The sequence below is a fragment of the Accipiter gentilis genome, chromosome 13 (genome assembly GCF_929443795.1).
Source record: "Accipiter gentilis chromosome 13, bAccGen1.1, whole genome shotgun sequence".
NCBI lineage: Eukaryota > Metazoa > Chordata > Aves > Accipitriformes > Accipitridae > Astur > Astur gentilis.
Genome location: NC_064892.1, coordinates 33,468,318 through 33,490,636, shown reverse-complemented (window position 1 = coordinate 33,490,636; position 22,319 = coordinate 33,468,318). Strand labels below are relative to the sequence as shown.

The 22,319-nt window shown below is 41.1% G+C and overlaps 1 protein-coding gene across 3 annotated transcripts in view; it reads right to left on the bottom strand.

The window, feature by feature from the left end:
- The window catches only part of RNASEH2B (ribonuclease H2 subunit B), a 44,586-nt gene extending 23,352 nt beyond the window's left edge, over positions 1 to 21,234 (bottom strand). Inside the window, exons 1-6 of one of the 3 annotated variants that reach the window (XM_049815757.1) lie at positions 21,110 to 21,234; positions 13,052 to 13,077; positions 8,317 to 8,388; positions 5,302 to 5,409; positions 2,914 to 2,990; positions 200 to 320 (exon numbers count right to left, since the gene is read on the bottom strand). In XM_049815757.1, coding sequence (XP_049671714.1) covers positions 200 to 320; positions 2,914 to 2,990; positions 5,302 to 5,409; positions 8,317 to 8,388; positions 13,052 to 13,077; positions 21,110 to 21,228 — 523 coding nt within the window. In that variant the 5' untranslated portion in view covers positions 21,229 to 21,234. The remainder of the gene's footprint in view (positions 1 to 199; positions 321 to 2,913; positions 2,991 to 5,301; positions 5,410 to 8,316; positions 8,389 to 13,051; positions 13,078 to 21,109) is intronic. The other 2 variants (XM_049815758.1, XM_049815759.1) reach the window with 2 other exon arrangements.
- Positions 21,235 to 22,319: the final 1,085 nt, after the last annotated feature.

The window sequence follows — 22,319 nt, the reverse complement described above, 5'->3', positions numbered from 1 at the left end:
GATAATCTGAGATCCACATGTTACTATTCACAATACTGCAATGACAACTTCTAAGCCTAAGCTTCTGTTTTTAGAAGTACAGCTTCATCTAGCACCTTGGATGTTTGGTAAAGCAAAAAACAATATTTAAATGTATCTTGTAATGAAGTGACACTAATAAACCTTCCCCCCCCCCCCCCCGTCTTTTTTTTTTTTTCACCTTTTTCTTCTGCTACATGATGTATGTACTGTTTAACATCTGCGCACTTCAGCAGCAATGGGCAGTTAGGGTACTCTGAGTCTAGCACAACTTGATCGAGTGGCTGGAACTTTCCTTGCTGCTGAAAATACATCAAAGGGATTAAAAAAAGCATTATTATAATGTTAAGACACATGTACACACTACACATATATAGAAATATATATGCATGCAGTGGCCATAGCCTTAAAATAAAGGATTTAAAGAAGAACATATTTTGAATGGTAACACCTGACACATTGAGAAACTGATTACAAAGCAAGCTATAAATATTTATTTCAAACCAGTAAATACCTGCAAAATACTGAACTCTTCAATTACTGCACTTAAAAGACCAAACTTAAAACAACATGGGGAGAAACTAATGTGAAGTACAGAGGGATTTTTTGGAAGATGACATAAGACACAGTAGTCAGTGTGTGCCAATAGTGTTTTAGACCAAAACCTGTTGGATTAAACTCAGTGTCATAACTTCCATTCAAATTTTACTTTTCCTTCCATAAAGATAAATCTCAAAGGAGCAGGGCAGCTGCTGGAACACAGTATTAACCTTTCACCTCTGCAAAGTCAATTCCAGTTTGGCCAGAGTATGTATATAAAGTGATTTTGGCACAACTTAAATAGCCCCACACATGACAGAACCATCAAACAAATTTTGCTGTTGCCAAACAATGCATAATCATTCAGCACGGTTTGGCACAACTGGCAGCCTTCCCTTTGGAAAGATCCTTTAGCGCATCAGTACAAAGACTCTGAGCTCTCCATCCTTAGAGAGTGCATGGTCTCAGGAGCCAAAGCTGAAGTCATTATATCGGTCAGCATGAAAAAAAACCACTTGGGTATCCTGCTTTCATTATTAATTAGTCCTCTTGCTAGACAATCAGAGGCTTAATAAAAGTAACCATTCATTGTTAAATCACAATAAAAACAAGCAAAAAACCAAGAACAACAACAAAAACCCAGAAAGGATTTAAAGTTTTTTTTCTCCTGAAAAAGAAAAGGCACAAGAACAATGGCAAAAAGAAGGTTATGAGATGCAGAAATAAAGCTGCAGTAAACTGCTTCCTATAGATAACTTACCTGCACAAACCTGCTTGTGTCCCAAAACCAGACAGCTACATTTACATTGTGCAGGGGCACAGAGCCTAAGCCAAGAAACCCTGCTGGATAGGAGATGGCTCTGCTTAGAAGACACATTAAGCAACCCTGCATCACACTATCAAAACCAAAGGATGGTGCAAAGGATGATCCTAAGATACCCAGTGGGTACCTTGATACTCATTAGCTCAAGCCAGAAGCGATGGTGGTACATTTAAGCTGGCCTTGCATGAGGTATCTGCAACACAATCCTCAAGACTTCCCTTTACTGAATATGCTAACTTAGGCAGAGCACTGCAGGAATGCATTTGCCCCGATTTAGGACATAGAACAGCAATATGCATTTACCGGGCATCATGCCTGGCCTAGAAAACCAGAAAACCTAGAAAACAATGTACCAATAAAGTAAAGGGCAGTACAGGGCTCACCCCATGCACAGAAACAGCAGCAGTAGCTGTCCTTTACTCAGGCTACCTCAACACTCTACCACACAGACAGAGGAGATTTAGTGTTTCCCTAATTTAAGTTTGGTATAAAGCTTTCAAAGGGATGCTGAATTCAAACAGAACACAGCACCTAGAGAATGAGCTAAACTATTCCTTCTGAAATGACGACTTCTTATGGGCCACCCACAGAAATACAGAATACGTTTGCACACCCTATACCATAAATAATTTTAAAATAATTACAGAACAATAGGTTACCATTACAAATGTTTAGTGGGACTTTATTTATTCACCACACAAAAATTGTTCTCCTGCATTCTCCACTTACAATCTAAAGCCGAAAATAGCAAGCAACCTTATAGGAAATGCTCTTAGGAGCAAAAATTCTTAGGATGCATGAAGTGAAAGTATTGCCTCCATGAAACAAAAAAACCAAGGATCAACATTTACGTTTGGTTTTATGGCCTTTTTTCCACAGGCAGATTATAAACAATAAATCAATAACTTTGCCTATGCCTTTTGATATACTTCAGAAATTTAAGTGCGGTTTTGCCACACACATGATAAATCAGTTAAGCCATTTATTAATTATCCAACTTTTGGATACTTGATCGTCCTGTTGCTGTTCTATGATACAGCATCTCTGCAAATACTGCTTCTAAAAAGGCAGTGTTACCTTTCAAGTTCAAACTGCCACAGAAATGTTCTTTTTTCCTCCCCCATAGCATCCAAATTCTTCTTTCTTTTTCCCTTCTTTCCCAAAATGACTCATCTACTGATGCCTCAGAAAGGGCACTAGTTTGTTTTACTCTGATGACACCTCATCATTTAAAATTCAATAGTTCTGAGAGGCTGTCACAAAAGGACAAAAGAGATTCTCTGCTTCTCTCAAAAAGGAGGTGATTAGAGTTTGTTGAGATTGCAAGCTGACTTCTGGAATATACTTTACTGACCAAAAAACTTGATGCAACAAAAATACTTCTAGGGAAGATATCTCTGCTTTAAATGCAAATTAAATTTCCATTATTATGGAACCACCTCTTTGTAAAATTAACATAACTTCTGCAGAAAATTAAGTCAGAAATAATGTTTTCTCCTGAGAATTCCAGTGAAAAAATAAAGCAGGCTTACCTCCTTGTTTGCCTTTATGAGGTAGTAAAGTATCAGAAATAAGGGGTCCATTGGTGTAACAAACAGCAGGCGCCCATCTAAGTGACAGATATGTAAAAGTAAGCTTAGTACCAAGAGGCACAATATATCGACCTTTTTTTTCTTTGGATGTTTTTCAGGAGTGTGGGCGAGAAGAAGAGAATTAATTTTTTTTTCAGTAAGTATCCCAATATTTTAATAAATGGGCAGGAAAATAATATTTGTGATTTTATATTAAAAATACAGCGAGAACTCAATTCTCAACCTTGCCAAACCAAACCACAAGCTCCACTGCAGGTCTGCTGGCTTCAAGCACTCTTAAGTTTTTTTTCCTTTTACAGGACCGTATTAAAACCAGCAAAATTGAAGCTGCCCTCTATTGGCAGATTTGGGTCTAACAGAAACTTCTTTTAGGATACCAGATAAATCCAGTATACTCCACCTCAAACACTGGGCAAGGCAACACTGTGCTGGCAGAAGAGGTAAGCAGGGCAAGAAAGAATTTCAAGAGCCAGTTAAGTTAGAGCTGCCTCTCATCTATAAGGGGAGAATCTGCATGCAGTCTCCTAACAGAACAAAATAAATAGATCAGAAAATATGGCTCAGTATGTTGTATTCAAAGTTACACACAAAGGAAGAACTTGGTCTCCCATTGAAACAGACACCTCTGCCCATCTGGAGCTCATTGCAGGACAAAGGCTTAGTCAGGCTTTTTGTATAATTGTAGATAATCCAAAACAATGTAACATCAAGGAAATTCATTAATGAAACCCAATAATTGATGACAATTTGACATTAATTAGCAAACCAAAAGCAAATAAACATACTTTTTTTTTGTTTTAAATCACACGATTACGATAATTAAAGAAAAGAAAATCCTATTGCAATGGCCCTAAAACTAACAAAAGATGGTGTAGGAAGAACATGGTTTGGACTAAGCTGATACCCAATCTCACATCTGTATTACTAATGTGACGCATTGCATGAGGCAAAGCAAGCATCAGGACTACTTACAAACATGAAAGCTTTGATAACAAAACTGGGGGAAAAAAACCCACTAGCCACTTTCTCAAAGCTTCCATTTAAATGCTTTCCACTGTACCTCCAGGAGGAGTTATTTTCATTAGTTCTAAAGAGTTCAGACTCAGTATAGGTGTATAAAGACCTCTGCAAGACCTCTGCTCTTCTCTGCAGTTAGGATAATTTGCCTTAACTGCAAACACACAGCTTTTTTGTGTTGTTCTTCCCCTGACCATTTCAGAGATGCAGCAGCCCTAACATTAAGCAACAGTTTTTACCCCTGTATCTTTTAAAGAAAGCTGAGGCGATTCCTTAAGGCAACTGTTTCCCAAGGGCCAAAATAGAGGTTAGAAAGGGAGGGGGAGAATACAATGTGGACATAATTGGGAGCAGGGAGCAGACTCAGTCTTTTGGCTCACCCCCAGTCAGAGCAAGGAAAAGCTCACAGACATACTGCTTGCATTGCTATATGCACCTGCAGAGGATGTTTAAAAGTTAACACACACTTTGGGATATTACCACTAAAGAAGGCCTATGTCTGGTGGGGTTGCTTTTAGTTATTACTATAAATAGTCCTTTTTTCTAGTTAAAAAGGACAAAATAAATATACCTTCATGTCCTGAATTAATACTTGCTGCTTGGTCTATGGACATGCTGCCAGAGAAACACTACTCCAGTGACCTCCTTACTGATAAAGGATTGTTAAAGCTATCACAAGTGGTTGCATAAGTTTCCTCATTCTCAGAAAGACAAGCTAGGATCAGAGAATGACTGGGATGGTATAGATGAGCTCACTTCAGACCAAACACTGAAATGGGACCTTCAGACAGCAGGCCTATCCTGAGATCCCAGCACTCACACAGCAGACTATGGAGGTTATTAAAAGAAAGCAAGACCATACATTCCAATGCTTGGAGCTCTTAACACACCGCTCTGCTTAGCTAGCTAAGGCCTTCCAGCCCTTCTTCCCTCCTGTAGGGTAACACATACTTTACTTACACTGAGGACTTGCTGGTCTGATTGACAAGGCAAGCTAAGTATTTTATGGCACTTCAGTTTAAATACAATTGAATTACTTCCACCCCTCCCCCGCTTCCTCAAAGACAAATGAACATCTGTCTAATTGAGGCTGCCAAAGGCAGCCTTTTAAAGAGAGACCACAAAGCCCCCAGCCCTGGTTAAATCCAGATGGCAAATGAGTGTGTCAGAAGGTGGGGATGTGATGCAGCATGCCTCAAACAACTAGGAAAAACACCTGTAAATTTACTAGAAATTTTACTAGAAGAGAGAGGGAAGGTCTGTGTATGAATATTAGTTACAGTTGGGGGAAGAATATGTTATATTACTCACCTTGTTGAACAGTCTGACCTATAAACCAGGAACGATATTCCTCATGAAAAGCTTTTACTTCAAACAGCTGCTGTGCACCACTATTGAATAAGTAAAGGGTTGCTTCCCCTGTTGAAAAGAAATCTGGTTTGTGTTTGTAAGCTTTCACAAAAATCAAAAGAATACCCAATACGTCTGAAGAATGTGCCTTATATACATACAGACACACAAACATACACACATTCTACATAAACTCACTACAAAGAAAGCTCAGACAAAGAAAACTATTATATACAGATGTTCATTCACCAGCTCTATAAACCAAACTGAATTTGAATCAATAAATAAGATGTGTGAATAGTTCATCTTACAACACAAGGCCTTTGATCCAAACCCAAATCAAAATCACTCAAGAAATCAGCTTTTGTCTGTACTGAAGGAGGAAGGTGGAAAACAAGAAAATCCCCTCTACTTCCATCATGTTTGTCTCCAAGATATCAGACTCTGAGTTATAGGAACAAAAGTCTCAAACCTTCAAGGGCCAATTTGAAATCCTTTTTTTTTTTTTTTTTTTGTGCATCAAAATGGATTGCCAATGACTAAGTATGGGTAGACAAATAAGGTGAACAAGAAAGCTAAAAGAAGTTGCTTTGAAGTGCCCATCAGAACCCTGACAGTTTGGAAGGAAAAGGAAAGCTTTATTTTAGGCCACCCCACAGCACAGCTCTGCCATTTCACAACAGTTCTGCGTTACGATGAAAGGGTGATAAGTATATTGCAAAGAGGATTGGCATTTTCCGTATCTAAAACAAGAAGTTGCCAAAACTGCAGAAGGGGCCACTGAAATTTGGTCAGCTGAGTCTGTTGGCTGGACTGGTCCTGTCTTGGTTATCAATCCACCGTCAAGAGACAAAAGCAACTATAACATGGCAGTCCTGCTCAAAACAGGTAAATTGCAAAGCTGCACTGGCTTGTAGATCATGGGCTGGCTCAAAGAAGTCGCAATGTAAGCCCTGCAAGCTGACGTCATCACTGCTGTTCTCCGTCTACAGAGATCCCTAGGTGCGGAGGGAGGCCAGCTAAAATGGCAGACACATCTCTTCCCAAAAATGACTGATAATGCATTTTTTCCCCCTTTATGCAAAAGGCTGACCAGATGTTTAACTGGAGGAGAGGAGTGAAGAGTAGATACAAGGGGGAGTAGCGGTTTCAATCATTACCATGTGCTTCTCAACAAGGGTCTATACACCATAGTTTGATCAGCACCAGACGTCAAACTACTCACAGAAGTGCTCAGTGAACAACCTAAGACTCCTACCAGCGAGCGCACTAGCCAAATGTGGTGGTGAGCTACGAAATCCTGGGAAAGGGATAATTCCTATTGCCTAACTCCAGCTCCTTAATTTATTTGCTTATGTTGAAAGGACAGACACCACAGGTTCCCAACAGTGTCATTAGACAGAAACTCTAGGGGATGGAGAGAGAACCTAGGCAGCTTTGCTCACAACTTTACCACTTAAATTAGTTGCTTAAGACTTGTGGTATGGTTATTTCCCTTCTTTTAGTTCAGCACTTTGAAAAATGCTTCTTGTGGTACTTCTGAATTGCAGGCTGAACCCTATTTTATAGTCGTTGTAAGGGATATAAGTTCTGTCCTTTTTACCTGTCTATAAAAAGGACCATGTACCCTTTTATTTAATAAAGTGGTTAGCATGAATTCTATAGTGTGCCGAGTCCTTCAGCGCGTATTTATACAATATCTGGCACCAGCAATTCATCTCTTAGACCAAAACGTAAGGAAAACACATTAATAGGGTGTTCTCAGTCCTTCCATTTTCAGACCCTATACTTATAATAGGCTACATAACTGAAAGTTTATGCAGGTCTATAAATAAGCTCCTGTAAATTCTGAAGGAACACACCCAGGCAATCACTGTACTTCAGGTTTTCCTCAGAAACCTTTCCCAAGATCTCTGATTCTACAAGGTAAACAGATCTCTTCTTCCACAGAGAAAAGCAAATTAGTATCTGTGCTTTGAAAAACATAGCAAAGTAGAAAGCCAATATAATACAGCAGGTGGAAAATATCCGTGGCTATATATTCCCACTGTAAATCTGAGCAATCGAAAAACAGGTATCATGATAAGTGATTTCATGTTCCAGATCTATTGTTTTTAATTATTGTCCTCTTTCAAGAACAAGTAGCAGTTACTATGCTGTGACATTAAAATGTACCTGGAGACTTCAGTTACAAACATATATAAATGAGCAGTGAATTTCAAAACAAAAACATACAACTTAAATCTACAGAAAAAAACCAAGCTAATGACAAGGAAAAAAACACAACATGAAAGGTGTTTTTGAAACAAAATGTTAACCCTAACAAAGGCTTACTGCAAGTTTCTGTTGCAGTATGTCATACTCTGATTATTACATTACTCATATAATAATCCTTGACAAAAAGAAAAATCTGACTAGAAGAAAGTAACTGTGGGATGGTGGTGTCATTGTATCACCTGCATTTGCTGGTCTTTCCAATGTATTTTGAATTTCAAGTGCCTCATTATCTATTCATGAGAAAGAGACACCACCCCTTGGACCAGTGAAAGAAGAAAAGTAGATTTAAAAATGAAAAGGCTCAAAAAGCTTGGTAAGTATAACTGAATCACTACTTCTGACTATTTTTTTATAGCATAAGATGAATGCTATGAAGCCTAAATTTGGATTAAAAAAAGCCCAGGCTCAACACCCAACACTGAAGCTCCCCAAAACTAATGCACTTAAAAACAGCACTTAAATTACAACTCTTTTTTGTGCTGCCAATATTCCTGATGAGTAAACAGTTCAACCAATTAAAATTATAAAAGAAATCCTAAATGTTTGCACAGCATTAACTATCTGGCATCACCAGCAGTATCTTTGGCACATAAGACTTACGCTATCATCATTATTTCAGCTTGCAAAATACGAATCTTTTGGTGGTGAAGGGAATCAACCCAAACATTAACAGGCTCATGTCACAATTCCAAAACTTGCCTGTGCTTGGATTGCGCAGTTTTGTAAACAAAGGTTCACTGTCAGGTGTCTTAGGGGGGTCGGTAGCAGACTCTGTAGGGGGAGAGGAAAAAGTTATGAACTTGTAAATTATTTCATGTTCTGCAATGCTTCTCCAAGACATTCAGAATTAATTGGATTGACACTTTTTGAAAACTCACGTATTTTCTGCCTAAAAGTTATATGCCTCAGCCCAAATTCATCCTACCTGATCAAGACACCTAAATTATGATTCCAGACATCCTGGCACTCTCTATCTGTCACAGGAAAGATATGCACCTGGAGATGATTTAGATTTTGAAAACCACTTCCCCCTAGAGAGCCCCAGGCAAGAGAGCTCCTAAGTTTGACATCTCAGTTAAGTGAAATGAACTGATATGTTGCCCTGATTAGTCACAGAGACAATGCAATGAGAATGCTTTGGTAAATTAGGCCAAGCAGAGTGTAGACATTAAAAAGTTAAAAGTGCAAAAGGTAAAATATTTGTGGGAAGAAACAGTGGTCCTCTAAAGCTTTCAGGAAGTCAGATTATGCAGGAATATGGGGCAGGAATTGTCTGAACAGTTGTTACTTCTGTGAAAAATATGCACACTTGTTTATCTGTTATGTATAATCTTGAAAAATAAAGAGTGCATTTAATTTTCCCCACAGAAAAAAGAAGCTGAGAGAATACAGCACCTCTGGCTTAGGCCTCTGACAGTTGTTCTCTTTTCTGTGTCTTTAAGCAAAAAAAGACAAAAAGCAGAGCCACAAAAGTACAATTTCTCTGTGAAATTAAAAAAAAATTAGAAAAGAAACAGCTCCCACAAGGATGCTGATTCAAGTCTGAAAAACGACCCGTAAGGATCCCCAGTTAATCATATTGTATCCAAGTTCTCTTTGTAGGGAAAGTCTAACTTATATTTATGAAAACAACTTCCCACATCTGAGTGAAGAGCAACATGACAGCATCATCTTTCTTAGCTTGCACACTGCCAGTTCTGTCCCAATTCCTTTCATATAGGTATTCATCAGAGCAAGGAAAATTACTAAAGCGTTTCACATACATAACCAGTATCCAGACCCCAGAGAATGGACTGACAGGGATCAGGCTGACGTTTGCATTATGGTGCTGCTGAGGAAAGCAGAGAGGAACAGCAGAGGCGGGCCGCACAGCTATTCACAAGGGAGGCTGTTGGAGAGAACAGAAGTGCCACATCATCCTTCCCTTTTCAGTTGCATCCAGGAGGTTTGCAGAGAGGGAGACAGCATAGTTCTTTTCTATGGAAAACAGGCAAGCAGGAACCTCAAGTACAACCAAAAATAGCTGTTCTCCACTCTGGCTGAAAGCCTATCCCCAACACATCTAGAAAGGACAGGTGGACTCACAGGCTCTTCATAGGCACCTCAGAGGCAAAAAGCACCTCAAACAACCCTCATCTTTCACATCCACTCCTGGTTATTCAGTTGTGTCACAAACAGAAATTGCCCAGATAAAGACATAAGCAGGGCTTAAAAAGCAAGTGTGTGCTGTGATAAAGTGTTGGAGGATAACAGTTCTCAGAGTGGGTCAGAGAATTTACAGTCATTTTCTTCCTTTGAATTTTTAGCAGAGTCTTCAGGTGGCTTGAAAAAGTGCTTTTAAAAGTTTCAATATAAGTTAAGGGGTTTTAACGGAAAAAGTCCGTATTTGCTAACCAGACTTGCTTCACATGCTGATACATAAACACACACAGTTGTCAAGCTACATTTGCCCTGGCAAAGGCAAACTTCAAATTTCTAGAGCTGTGTATATTTCAATTCTTGACCACAGTTTAACATTAGTGTATTTTTTGTTACTTTTTAAAAGACTACAGTGATTAATGACAGTGAAAGAAACACACTGCATGTGTTTACTTTGATGTGTTTCACATGAACATGTTAAAATATACACACTAAATGTGAGTTTCAAAATTTAAAACAAAAAGCAAAACAAAAAAACCCCAAAGGAACTTTTAGCGCACACTTGCTCTGCTTTCTTCATGTACAGATTTATGAACACTGGGAATGAGTCCAGCTGAGCCCTAAGTTGCATCTTGTATAACGTGAACAATTAAGTAGACAATCATTCCTAATGTAGCTGTTTTTAATGAAGTTCACATCTTTATTTAGTAGGTATGTTCTTTTCCTAACCTTCTAGTAAAACACTGAATTAATCCATCCCTGCTAAGCCTGGGAGACACCTGCAGTGTAACAAACCCAAGGGATACAGTGTCCCATCTCTTCCTCACCCATCCTCTGCCTTCCTCACCCAGATAACCGCTCTCCATCACTAAGGCCTGCCCCATGCTATCTCAGGCTCAGCACCCTCTGCTGTGCCCCTTTGTATATGCAGCCTGGCCCCGCAGCTGCCTTGTCTCAGCCAGCAGCTCTTCCCCATGTGAAGAGAAGCACAGCTCTGCCCATTTAGTCCTTTGGTCCTACCCAAGCTCTGTGGGGTTCACCACTGCGCAGAGGACAGCAGTGATCGTGCAATAGTCCGAGTTGCAGCCTTCAGTCCCAGTATCTCACACTGATGGGATCAGAGTATATGTCACATCCTCTGCACAGCTGCTACAGAAGATGGATGGTTTACCAGAAGGGACACGCACACGCACGTGCACATACACAAGAAGGGAAGGAGTGGGCAAAGGCAAAAGTGATTCCTCTGAATTTCTTTTACCTTCAGTTTCCTCAAAATGTAGGCAATACTCCACTCCACTTCCAGGGGCACCTGAAGTATATTTTTGTTACAGATTGCCTCTACTAGATGTCAAGTTGGCAGATAAAAAGAGGCAGTTGGGAGAATGCCTGCTTGGAAAACTGGATGCAATATTAACGTGGCCTTAAGGGCGAAGAAGGCCCTATTTATCTGAGTTTAAACACTTCATGACTAGGAAAATGCTGAGCAAGGGTTTTTTGAAGTTAGGTGTCCAAACCTAACATGTGTGTGTTCTGGCCTTTAGTCAGGAAAGGTAACTGGGTTTCTTTAATGTCATTACATTTATCAGTCCTTGTATTTGGGCAAGGTTCTCCTACAGCTAAATAAATAAAGACTTCTTAAAAAGCAGTACTATAGTAATTTTCTAGCAAAACTAAGAGTTAAACTAGGTATTTATTTTTTTTTTAGTTTTAAGGTTCGCATCCAGATAAGAAATAATCTTACAGAAAATAAGCAGACAAAAGGGACATTACAGGAAGAGCTTTTTTGTTAAATCCTAAAGGAAAACATCAGATGATGGCCACTATGCTTACTACAACAGTTTCCATAGCTCACCCCTGAGAAATGTGTTCATCTACAAGAACAAGTGAGAGAGGTAAGACCTTTCTGACTATTATACTCTCTACCAACTGTCTTGCAGCTGTAAGCTGCAGGTAACACACAGTCAGTACAGGTCAACTTACTAACAGATGTGCCAGTACAGCATGCTATTCTCCTAGGACAATATTCATTCCAAGGATACAAAAAACTGATATAAAGGTACATATGGGCTCAATTAATCCTGTCCCAAGGAGGCATCTCAATTAGCAAGCCACTCTCTAAATTGCCAGGGAAGACAGATGACAGGCACTTCCAGGAGGCAGCTGAACCCACCTAAAGCCTAAACCCACCTGTATCATCCCCTGCAAACATACGCCTCTGTCTCCATCGAGCTTACGGACACCTCCAGCAACACGGAATGAATCCAGATACAGTACTGCTACAGCTATACCAGAGGAGGGAGTTCTGAGGCAAGCACAATGCAGGACAATTAAAAGCCAACACTGGGCTGATAAGTATGTCTACTTTGCTTAAGTTATAGTCTACTGTTCATTCACTATTAAGCAAATCACACAAAGTCCATCTAAAAATGTGGGTGATATATCCATCAGTTGTATTGGAGTCTACAGACGGAACCTCAGAGTCCTGAAGTCGAGTGAAAGAGACTATAAAAGCTTAAACAAAGCTTTCCATTACAGAAAAGGAGAAAAGCCTATCATATTTCGTGGAGGTCAGACACACAACCAGGCAAATTCTATAAAAAATATAAACAGAACAAAGTGAAAATGAACCAGCTGTCAAAGGACTTCTGGCAATAACTTCTTCCACAATGGATAGATATGAGGCACTAATGAATCTGGCCATTAAAAAAGAAAGTGTTAGCTGGTACAGCAACATGAATAAATTGGAAAAGAACACAAAAACTCCCACTAAGATCTATGAAAATGTTACGGATGATGCAAGGTCTATTCACCTTTTTTTTTTTTTTTTAAAAAAAAATTGCTTATAGAATACTATATATAACAGACTAATATCAAGTTATATGGAATTCCCATGCAAAAAGCTGCCAGCCAAGCAAGCAAGAAGGCTGTAAATATCTGTCAATTGCGTAAGAGGAAAAAACCCTCTGAGAGCACAAATTTCCCTACCACCATCACCCTGCAAAAAAACAGGATTATTTAAAAGTCTGGAAATATAAAGTTAAGATTTCATTTAAAAACAGATATTAAACCATACGTCACCTACACAAGTCTTTTCCATTCCCTTCTTAACTTCTAACCATGCACGAAAGGTGTGTCAGACGGAGACATTATGATGGAGCCCATTAAATGGACATTTTATGGAAGACTTTAAACTATGTAGCCTAAGGGCACACAGATATGTTAGATCTAATAATAATTTTATTTATGTTCTTTTTAGAATCAGTCAACCCTGAAGTAAATGGTTTTAATTCAGTACCTGTGTCATCTGTCCTGCAGCATGCCCTGAAAAAAGCCCAGTGAAAATTAGTTAATAAATCCAGTACTTTGTATCACCCAAACTTTTGACAATTTTCTAAGTTACAAGGTAATTAACTATTAGCATAATGAATGAATTCAGGTATGCACAGACTAAGGATACAGTTTCACAAATGGCTTCAAATGACCAAAGATCACAGGTTATTGAAATGCGAGGTCCTGAGATCCCCACCTCTGCTCCCTCCCTGTTGCACATCTCTGCTTTCTTTCCATTCAAGCTAGCAACCTCGTGGCCACACAGCATGGCGGCTCAGTTCACTGATCCAGCTGAGAAATAACCAGCCAGAAAAAAGAAGTATTAATTTTCACCCAGATAGTGAGTGAGCTATTCTCACTCACCAAATAGTTACACAATCACTGGAACAAGAGGACAGAACCCATAGAAGGAGATGGCACAGAATATAACCTACTCTATAAGTGACACTGGGGGTCTTTGACCACTGTGAGCTAATTAGAAAACTGGATCATATGTGACTTTACAGAGGTGGAAAAGCAAGAGATGAGCAAAACTACACTGTTGTTTCTGTGGCTCACAATACTCTCAGGGGAGTACTAAATGGCACACAGCTCGATTTACCTCTGCAACCAGCCTCTTTTGCAGGTGCTTAGATATAAGGTATGGCTTTGCACTTGCACACACTTGATTTTTGGAAATATCTTCTTAGTTGTTACACAGTTACGTTAACTTGATGTTACCTCACCACCTTACCCTCTCCTTGACCATACGTAGTAGTACTAGTTTCAGTGAAGGAACTTTTATCATGCCTGTTGTAAAAGATAGAATGGTTATCAGACTGGTAACCACAGCATTTATTATTTGGTGCCCTAAGGAAATAACGTTTAATGTGACATAATTTACACCCCTTAAAGTCTTTCTGGCTCCCACTTTACCTGAAAATCCTATGATAAAACACAATGACACCTAAAAATGGCACCGTCTTCTATCTTGAGCAAAACTTCACATGCAAATGCTACTTGATGGTTTGAGTGGTCTTTTGCTCCAGTACAGAGCTACATAATACAGCTAAATATTAAGACTTCTGCCTGAGAACATCTTTTGGCTTCCTGGTATGCTGGCACAGTTCACTACTTAGGCCAAAAAAACATGTTTGTGGACTCACTGGCAGCAATGGACAGTACCAATTCATCTGTTATTGAAATCTAGATGCTAGCAGATCATGCAGGGGTTTGAGCTGAATGAAGGAGAGGTCAATCTTGAGAAGTTCAAGAACAGGTTATCACTTGAAAGGATAAAAACTTCATACTTCCCTTTGCAATATTTATAGGGTCAGCACTGGTGCAGCTGTATTACTGGCTGAATCAGCCCTATTTCCATGCGCAGAGAGGCCTAAGTTGGCATAAGTTGGTCTCTTCCAAGCCAGATGGCAGAAAGCAGAAGTAGATGGTGTTACACATTAAAACATCTCTTTTCAGTTACTTTATTTGCTATGCTTCCTTCTGGCTCCTCAGCTTGCCAGTTATATCTGCTTTATACACAGCTGAGCTCAGTATGCCTTTTAAGAGATGACATATAAGAAATGGTGCAAATTACCTGCAGGCAGAAGGCTTTGTCCAGGAGATGCAAATGCCTATTTAGGGGGAGGTTAAGTAAAATACACCCACAGAGTGCTAACTTCTAAAATAAGCAGATTCACATTCACCTTACTAAAAACGTGTATAAATATGTGCATATATTTTATATAATCTTTGTACTGTTTTAAGTCAGCTGTTAAAATACTTACATATTTGTTTATTGTAAACACTATTTCCAAGTTGTTTATCTCAATTATTCTGGAAGTATTAAAGTTCAAGTATCCTGCTCAATTTTGACATTCATTCGACATTCAACTTCTGAATCAAGCTCCCTAACAGCTCAGCAGTGTGGTCTATTTTGCAGCAGATAAATCGATCTGGTTTTTAAATGCTGAATAAAAGCTTGCATCAAAGCGTTAAGTGCAAGGTGTGAGAATGGAAAAAAAAATAAAAAATAAAACCTACCTACTTCAGATTTTAAAGCAAACTACTTTTATGCTTTAAGTATTCCACAGCTTCTTTTGCTATGACATCTTCTCTCAATATGGCCCAAAATTTTCAAGTCAAATGCTTCCTCTGTTGTTGCACAGAGACAAAAGTTCCTTAGTCTCATTTGAAAGAACGAAGGATTAATTTAATGCGTGCTGATGCCCTATGGTTTGGCACAGTCCATTTATTTTTGCCTCCATCTGACTTTTGGCATATATGAGATTTGTTCAAACAGCTTGCCAAGTCTAATGTGAAACTGCTCCTTTTATTTTTAAATAAGTAATTCCTAAAAATAATAGGATTGTTAAATTTCCCTCCCCCCTTGCAATCCTTCCAGTGCTATTCATATGGCAGTTCCCATAAAACAATAAAAAAGCTAATCAATTTACTGTTTAAGAAAACAGCAGACTGAAAAAATGTAGTCAACTAAACTTGTCTAGTTCAGAAAACTAAAGGTTGAAAATAATTTTCAGCTTGCAGCTAAGCCCTACTTTTTCTCCTAATACAGACAAACACAGAACAAATTAAATATAGCAGTCTTAACTTTAGGTGTAGAGTGGAACACCAGACTTAGAAAACTGCCTTCAATTCCTAACCTCTTTGCTAAAACCAGTGAAGGATATAAATAGTTCCAGTTCTGACATAACACCTATCTCTGAGAAAGTGTACTGAAAAGAGACTGCCCTTCACACCCATCCTGTTAAGCAGCTAGTGTGATTTTTGGTTGCTATTGGTAAGACCAGTTTGAAACCATTACGTAAGAATGTTTATTCTTATTATTAAAGCCCAGATCAGATCTATGTCACGCACAGTGACTTTATCGCAGTATTTGAGGGTTTTCCAGGGCCCTGCCCTTAGAACCCTACAATTAGGTGGGGTCTCAGTATTATTTCTCTCTCTAGAACATAATTTCTAGTTCTTCTGATTTTCAGAGAAAACACTAAAAATGGTAGTTCCATGGGCCCAGCTCACAAAGCAAATTAGAAATTTCCTGTATGCACATAAAAAAAATAAATCTCATTGGTTCAGGTAATAGCATTTTACAAAAATGTATATGAATATGCAGTAAGCACAGACAGACTCTCCTCTACTAAAGCACATCATTAGCAACTTTCTAGCTGTGAGATGGCTAGATTTTAATCCTCAGGAGCTACTTCTTTTCCTTTGTACCTGTTCAGTAGCTAGACCAATACAACAAGAAGCCTGTATGGGAAGCTCTACGTTCTCAAGGGTAAAGCAGGGCTTAGATACATGGGTAACATAACATCACTGATTATCCAACTACTATGAGAAATGCAGAAAAGCACCATCTGGAAACTCGGCCACCCACCAGTGAAGTCCATGCGGGTCCTTCAGGACTTATTAGCACTTTGGTGTCTCTGTACCATGATTCCTCCAGAACTCCAATTTTGGGAGGTCTTCTTAACCATCAACATCAACTACCCTGCACAAAGCAAGCTCAGATCCCAATTTCCAGCCAAGCTAATAAAACCCCCTGGAAGGTGGAGCACAGCACAGAAACACCCAAGTGGGTCTGCACAGAGCCAGCTTTGGGTCCATCAGGACTTATATAGTTCAGACACTGTCTGAAAGCAGCTGCACTGCAAAACTGGTCCTGGAAACAGCAGAGATGTGTTAACATGGCACGGCACTTGAACTAATAAACTGTTAGTGCTGAGCTGAGTCTGCTCTAGGCCAAATCTGGTGCCTGTATATCCACAGCATAGTTAATCTGCAACTGGAGAAACTACCCAAAGAATTGACTCTATTTTCGAGCCCAGCATGCACAGCTCTACCCCTATCCACATGCCCAAGTTTTCTGTCCTCATCGCCTCCCTCCATATGACCAATCCCTCCATCTATCCTCTTCCTGTTTGTTCATCATTTTCTCTCTTGACTATTCACATCCACTTCTCAACCTTCCTCTAAATGTCCATGACAAGGCTGCACAATGTACACCAGCAGCTTCCAGCCTTTCAGGGGTGATTAATATGGTTACCACCTTCTCCCCATCCTACCTTCTCCATCAGACCAACACTTCCTAACTCCTCTCCCCCTGACTTCTGGCTTCCCCTTTGTCCTGCCCTTGGTGCTTTAATCCCTAACAGAGGGACAATTACGCTTATAGAAACAAAACTAAAAGATGATTGTATTGGCATATCAAATCATCCTGCCTCCATGGAAAAAAATAAGTATCAGCAGAAACACCACCACAAGAGCTTTTGCCAGGACAAGGGCAGGCTACCATTTCTAAAGGTAAAATGTGCTACCTCACCTAGAAGTTGCTTACCAGCCAGCCCAAGTATGACTGCCTGAGGCTCTCCTTTCCCCTTCCTACTCAGACTTCCCTTGTGTGACTCTCCCATGCCAAACCGCCTCAGTGTCTTGGTGTGGCAAAGGGCTGATGACAGCAAAGACTGTCATCAGGCTGCTGCTAAGATCAGTGAATGAGGAAAGAATGCCATAGGAAAGAATGAGGGTAAGCAAAGACTGATTGAAATGAAGCACATGGTGACTGGCCTGCTGACTGAACATCAACTCTGCTCCTCAGCTCAGGCAGCTCTGCTCCCCCCTCTTACCTTCACCCACCTCTACAATCCACGTCAAATACCTGCTGAGCTGTGTGGTTTGTAGTTCTGTCCTATGATGTGTAGGCACGAGATGGACACTAATGATCAAAGTTTTACAGTACTGGAAATAAAATGGTAGAGTTAACCACTTGCAACAGAAAGTGACAGAGTCTAGCCCTCTAGAGCAGTTCAAGAGGGCTGGGATAACACACATCATTGGTGAAACCACCATTCCAACTGCATTACTCCTCTAGCCGTAACCATGACTTCAACAAAGAACATGGGCAGTTCTACCTGACAGAGGAGATTCCTTGTTTCTGAGCTGTTTCCAGAACACTGAAATCAATATAAGAATTAAGAAATCAGAAGCAAAATTGAAATTTATCTCCTCAGTCATCAAACATGCTTTGAACAGCAGAGCAGCAATTTACTGTCTATGCAATATAACCTAGTGTATAAATGTGTACTGAAACAAGGAAATTAGTAATAATTTTATAACCTTTAATACTAAAGCAGACAAGCATACTCTGCTTACTTTCTACAGCAATTAGAAAATGAAATCTTCCTACTTTTTAGCTGCTGTGTTCCAGATATCAACCTGGTGCTGTCAGTGCTGAAGTCCAAATAAGAAAGAATCTCACCTTTCTCTTACATGCACGTTTTACGCAGTTAAGTGTTTCTACATGTCACATAAGCAGCAAAACCCCAGTCAAGAGACTTGGGCAAAATCAGACAGATTCTCAGAATGACATAGTAACTAAAGAATCAGAGCAACGCATGCATCATCATTCAGAACTCCAGCCATATCTTTACCTTGTTCTAGGAAGCTACTGTTGAACCTCTAACAGTCTGAATGATTGAAAAATATAGATACTTAAGAAAGTAAGTTTCAGTTCTCATTGGTTTACTTCTATACTTCTGACAGACTTCATTCTCTTTTAGACTAAGATACCTAGTCTCTCTGCAGAACTAGTCACCATCTCCATCCACACAGGAATTTTTAAGATGTCACAATCAAAGCAAGATGAATGGCATATATCCAAGTGGAGATGTTATAAGGTTGTGTAGGATGGTATACATTATTAATCTTACGGGCTGCTCTAGGAGTCAGACTACCCAGGTGAGTAGTTAAAACTAACTTAAGCACTTGAAAACGGGACCTTAGGAAGTGCCTTTATTACAAGAAAAGTTTTGGAGCTTCTTGGATAGCATTAAAAACACACCTTGCTCCTTCCTCCCACTATGCACAGGATAATGGCCACAGATACAGGAAGATAAATAGGCTATTTACACCTAGGTGTTGGTAGACTTATTAACAAATGGTATTAAATTCATATCCAGAACTAGATCCTGCAATTATTTACATGAGTCGTTTTTATGCATGCATGCAGCATAATGCCATGTGGGTATTATGAAGATACGGATTGCCATATGAATAAAATTTAAGATACTCAAAGAAAAAGCATTTTTTGTTATAAATCCAACTGCATCCATCTTCATTCTTAAAAGTAATCAGGTCTTCCTACCACTAATTCTGCTAAATGGCCAATGAAGAGCTGTGAGATCCATTCAACAAAACAGTTAAGAAATACAAAACTTTGAAAAGTGACAGACATTAACTTTAAAAATCTCTTTTCTGAAAAGAAAAAAAAAAAGAAAAAAGTTAAAACCAAACTAAAATCATTAAATCTATTTCATTTCAGAAGTCCTATTCATAGGATTGGAAAGTCTCATCAGCCATGGAGTTCCGACATTATCAGTCACAGACTTTTTTTAAAATCACTGTGTGCTTTGAGGTTCTACTAAGGCTTAATAAACTTTCTTACAGGTCTGGAGTACTATATAAATTTTGTGAGAGCTGTGCTGGCATAATTGGTAATGCAAACTGTCTGGCTTCATGAAAGTTACAAGTTCTGGCTCCAATCCTGTAAACACTTACTGAAAAATTTAACTTACTGCACAGAACTGACTACTCATGCATAAGTTAAGCATATTTGTAAATATTTGCACAGTACGGACATCTGTTGGCATAGCCAGTCATCTGATACACAAGATTCAGCTTTAAATCCTAGTCTGCAGAGAGTCAATATTAAAAACCGGAATTCCTCAGTTATAAGTTCCTTTCTTAGGCATCAGGCATGTCAGATACCAAAGGGTGGGATTGAAAAGTTAAAACCAGAGGAAGAGAGGAATCAGTGAGATCAAAACAATTGGTTCTGTTTCTCATATAACTAGAGAAGCCTGGTTTCTCACAGATGCATGTCTTAAGACTTAACTCCTGCCTTGTTTTCACCCTCTGCTGAAGTAAGCTCTTGCTATACCTTTCCTTCAGTGGTGCCATTTATAGCATTTCTCACATCATTGCCGACATTTTCACAAAGCTCATAAAATTACTCCAAAGAGCTCCTCCTTTTTATCAGGTTTGGTTGAAATTAACACTCAAAAGTTTTGGGTGGGGTAAGAAATAGGCACAGTACAAAGCTGACCCACAGAGAATTGTGGAAGTTGCATTTCCTTAGGAAATCAAACTAAAAAAAAAAAAGCAGTTGCAAAATGCCTCCTTCCTCTTAGTGCCTTGGAGTTTGAGCACATCCTATTTCACTCATCCTCTTTTAACACAAAACCTTTTGTCATATTTGAATTTAAAATTCTAAAACCTGATACTAGGCAGAAATAAATGTAAAGGGGGAAAGGCATCTTCCCATTTATTCAGTGTTAAGAGAGAAACTAAGCCTACACAGTGTTTAAGGCCTTGTGTATACATATTGCATCTGCAGAGCTGCCATGTGGAGGTCTACTTCTTTAGCCTGTTAAGGAGGAAGAGCCGAGGAGATTTCACTCTGGCTTAGGACTTACAGTTTCCAAGCACTTTGTTTTAAAGCTGAGGCTTAGGGCACTAAACCGTTTCCTTCAAAAAATGCAGGAATGGACTAAGGGGATGGAGGCAAGGTGGGCTGCCAGCAGCAGGGAGACGATGGTGAGGCTCCATCAGGGACTTCGCTGACAAGACCTCTCTTCTACAGCTCCTCTCCCCAGGGCTCAAAACGCTGTTTGCAAACCAGGGGGGGAAGCTGACCTTTGGAAAACCCTAATGACACACAAAACCAAAATGCAGTGAGGGAAACAGGGTCCCTGGAGAGGAGAAAGGGAGGTACTCTGTAGGGCCTTGTGTAAACCTGTGTCTCATAACGTCCTTACCACACCAGGGCTGGGGCTAGCCGCGCACAGCAGCCCAGTGACCTGCCCCAGCCCTCAGAGAAAGGCACCCGTGTCTCCTGCCCGAGCGACGGCCCAGCCCCGCCGCGATGAGGGCGAGCACCGCCAGGGCCAGTCAGCGGGGCGCGGTGGAGAACGAGAGATCGGCGCTGCGGCAGAGCCTGTCCCACCTCGGAGCCCCGCTGGGTTACCTGGTGCAATGAGCACCCACTGGCCTGGGTGCCCGTCCGCGGGATGCTGCTTCGCTCCGTGCATGCTCCGTAGGCCCGGACCGCCGCCGCTCCCGCCGCCGCCGCCGCCGCCACAACATGGCGGCCGGGGCGGAGCCGCCACAGAGCCGGGGGGGGGGAGAGAGGCGGGAAGAGTCGCCGCACGCCCCCGCAAGCCCCGCGCCTGGCGGCAGGACGGCGCCACCCCGCGGGCGGGAGGGGGGGGGGGCGGGTGGCAGCCAGGCCCCTGAGATAACTAGAGCGGCGCTGCCGCTGCCCCTCTTCTCCCCCCCCTCCCACGGGGAGGGAATGGTACAGGCCATTGCGGGCGGGACAGGGAGCGGCGAAGTCTCTCCTCTGCATTTACCTCAGGCCGCTCGCGCCCTGCAGGCGGCTGGGCCTGAGGGGCTGGAGGGAGGTGGTCAGTGCTGCGGAGCCCCTTTCCCCTCTGGGGAGCGGACAGGCAATAGGGCTGCTTTCCCACACACGTCTATTCCCCCCCCCCCCCCCCCTCGCCGTCACACCCTGAGGGCTGGCAGGCAAAGGCTTCCTTTCAACCCTGTCCCATCGCAGGCGACCAAACGGAGGGGTCTGTGGCAGACGGTGGGGCGGCCGTAGCTGAGCAGTGCCTGCCACTGCCCCGTCGCTGCCAACCCCTGGCAGGAGGCAGCACCTCTGCCCAAGGCTTTGTCTTGAGAGGGGCACAGCTTCGATTAGGCGCGATGAGTTTGGATCTAAGGGCAGAACTGTAGGGCCACGGAGGTGGTTAACGGATTTGAGCATCTGACGTGAGGAAAGGCCAAAAGCTGGGGCTGATCAGCCTGCAGAAGGGAAAGCTCGGAGCAAGGGGGATCTTAATGCATGTACATAAGTACCTCATGGAGGGAGTAAAGACGATGGAGCCAAGCTCTTCTCAGTGGTGCCAACTGAGGGCTCAAGGTGAAGGGACAAACTGAAACGGAGGAAATTCCATTTAAGTGTAAGAAAAAATGCCTTTAGTGTGCGGGTGGTAGAACACTGGAGAAGGTTGTCCTGAAGGACCCCGGAGTCTTCATCCTTGGAGATGTTAAAATCCCAACTAGACACTGCCCTGAGCACCTGCTGTAGCGGGCCCAGCCCTGAGCAGGGAGCTGGACTAGGCCCTCTCCAGAGGCACCTGCCAGCCTCCACCATTCTGTGGAACTTTGGTCCT